The following is a 1,639-nucleotide window of genomic DNA, read 5'->3' as shown; positions in this document are numbered from 1 at the left end:
CTGGATCTGCATCAACAAAACGTTCAAGAGGACGATGGAGGATGTGAGAACCGGGAAAGGATCTCATAGTGCATCAGATCATCACTTGTTGGTCGCCAAGATGAAACTGGAACTTGAGAAGCATTGGATAACGGGGCGGAAAACGTCACGAAAGTTTAATACGGCTTTTCTTCAGGATACTGATAAACTCAACAAATTCAACATAGCCCTCAACGATGAGTTCCAAGCGTTTCATGAACTACTCAATGGAGATAGGACCACCATGGAGAGCGACTGGAAAGGTATCAAGGAGGCAATCACTTCAACATGTTATGTGGTTCAGCATCAATGATGAACGTGGTGGATGTGACGCAGATGTGACGAAGCGAGTCGGCAGGGCAATAACAGCATATTAACAATTGAATAACATCTGCAACTAAAAACAACTGTCTGTCAACCAACACGAAGATCAGAATTTTCAAAACAAATATCAAGATGGTTCTACTGTATGTGGGGAAACTACGAAAGCACTACGAAGGCCATCATTGAGAAGATAAAGGCATTCATTAACAATTGTCTACATTAAATATTTCGGATCCGTTGATCGGACACTATCAGCAACAAGCAGGTGTGGGACAGATTTCAACGAACGAAGCACAGGAAGTAGATAGGACACACATTGACGAAAGCATCCAACTGTGTCACACGTCAAGCAATCACATGAAATCCTGAAGGTCAAAAGAAAAGAGGAAGACGAGAGAACACATTGTCAAGGAAAGACACCTAAAATAAATATTTAGATGAAGAGTGACAGGAGAATACCTAACTACAACTAGTCAAATCCAGCTTCTGTAAAACAAACTGTTTGAAGCTAGACGTATGGCAATGCTCGCACATAATTTCCTTCTATACCTCGTGTTGCTGTCTATGAATATAACATGAACCTCATATTGAACCATCCACCACAGACAACGTCATATTTCCACTGTCACCCTTTCACCGTACATATCTTTTTTGACAATTCTACATGAATTTTATGCCACATTAATACCAAGCATCATGCCAAACAAAATAAACGTCCCACAATATGACCTCAACTACTGAGTATTACCAAGTAATATAACCCATCCAATAAGATGTGAAACGAGACGAGATGAAGTTAAATATTGTTGAGCACATCCAACTCTTGATTCTCCATCAATGAATCAACTGATGATGTGCAATTCTTCAACTGTATAATTTGACCAGCAATGAGAGGAAGAGTTCGCAATCCAGATACATATCCGACAGTCGAAAAGGAGGGGGAACAGAAGGAGAAAGACGGAGAGACAACCAAAAATTCATTTCTAGCCCATTCCTACATTAATCGAGCTACAGATTCACCATTTTTCTACACTTCAACACTCATCAACAATATACATCTGATAAAACTTCATCTATAAACCGATCACAACAATCACTCAAATTTTCTGTGTCATAAACTTATACAACTGCATGGATGGTAAGTGAATGACATTAATATGTAATGCAGTCTGATCTACAGGACTTCTTCACAACTAATGTAGTTGTCATATGCTAGTGAAGATGAAAGTACAAGTAACTTCCAGGATCGAATAATGGACTATTATACCATAAACATTCATTGGTTGGAAAGGTCGTA

The 1,639-nt window shown here is 39.2% G+C and overlaps 1 protein-coding gene across 1 annotated transcript; it reads left to right on the top strand.

The window, feature by feature from the left end:
- Positions 1-1,229: 1,229 nt before the first annotated feature.
- Positions 1,230-1,421, top strand: Smp_175170 (cleft lip and palate associated transmembrane protein-related; the record flags this gene model as incomplete). The annotated part of the gene is made up of 1 exon (XM_018798501.1): positions 1,230-1,421. One exon carries the CDS (start codon positions 1,230-1,232, stop codon positions 1,419-1,421), a length of 192 nt encoding a protein of 63 aa, XP_018653436.1.
- Positions 1,422-1,639: the final 218 nt, after the last annotated feature.

Source organism: Schistosoma mansoni, chromosome 6 (genome assembly GCF_000237925.1).
Source record: "Schistosoma mansoni strain Puerto Rico chromosome 6, complete genome".
NCBI classification, from domain to species: Eukaryota; Metazoa; Platyhelminthes; class Trematoda; order Strigeidida; family Schistosomatidae; genus Schistosoma; species Schistosoma mansoni.
This window is presented reverse-complemented; position numbering and strand designations above follow the sequence as displayed.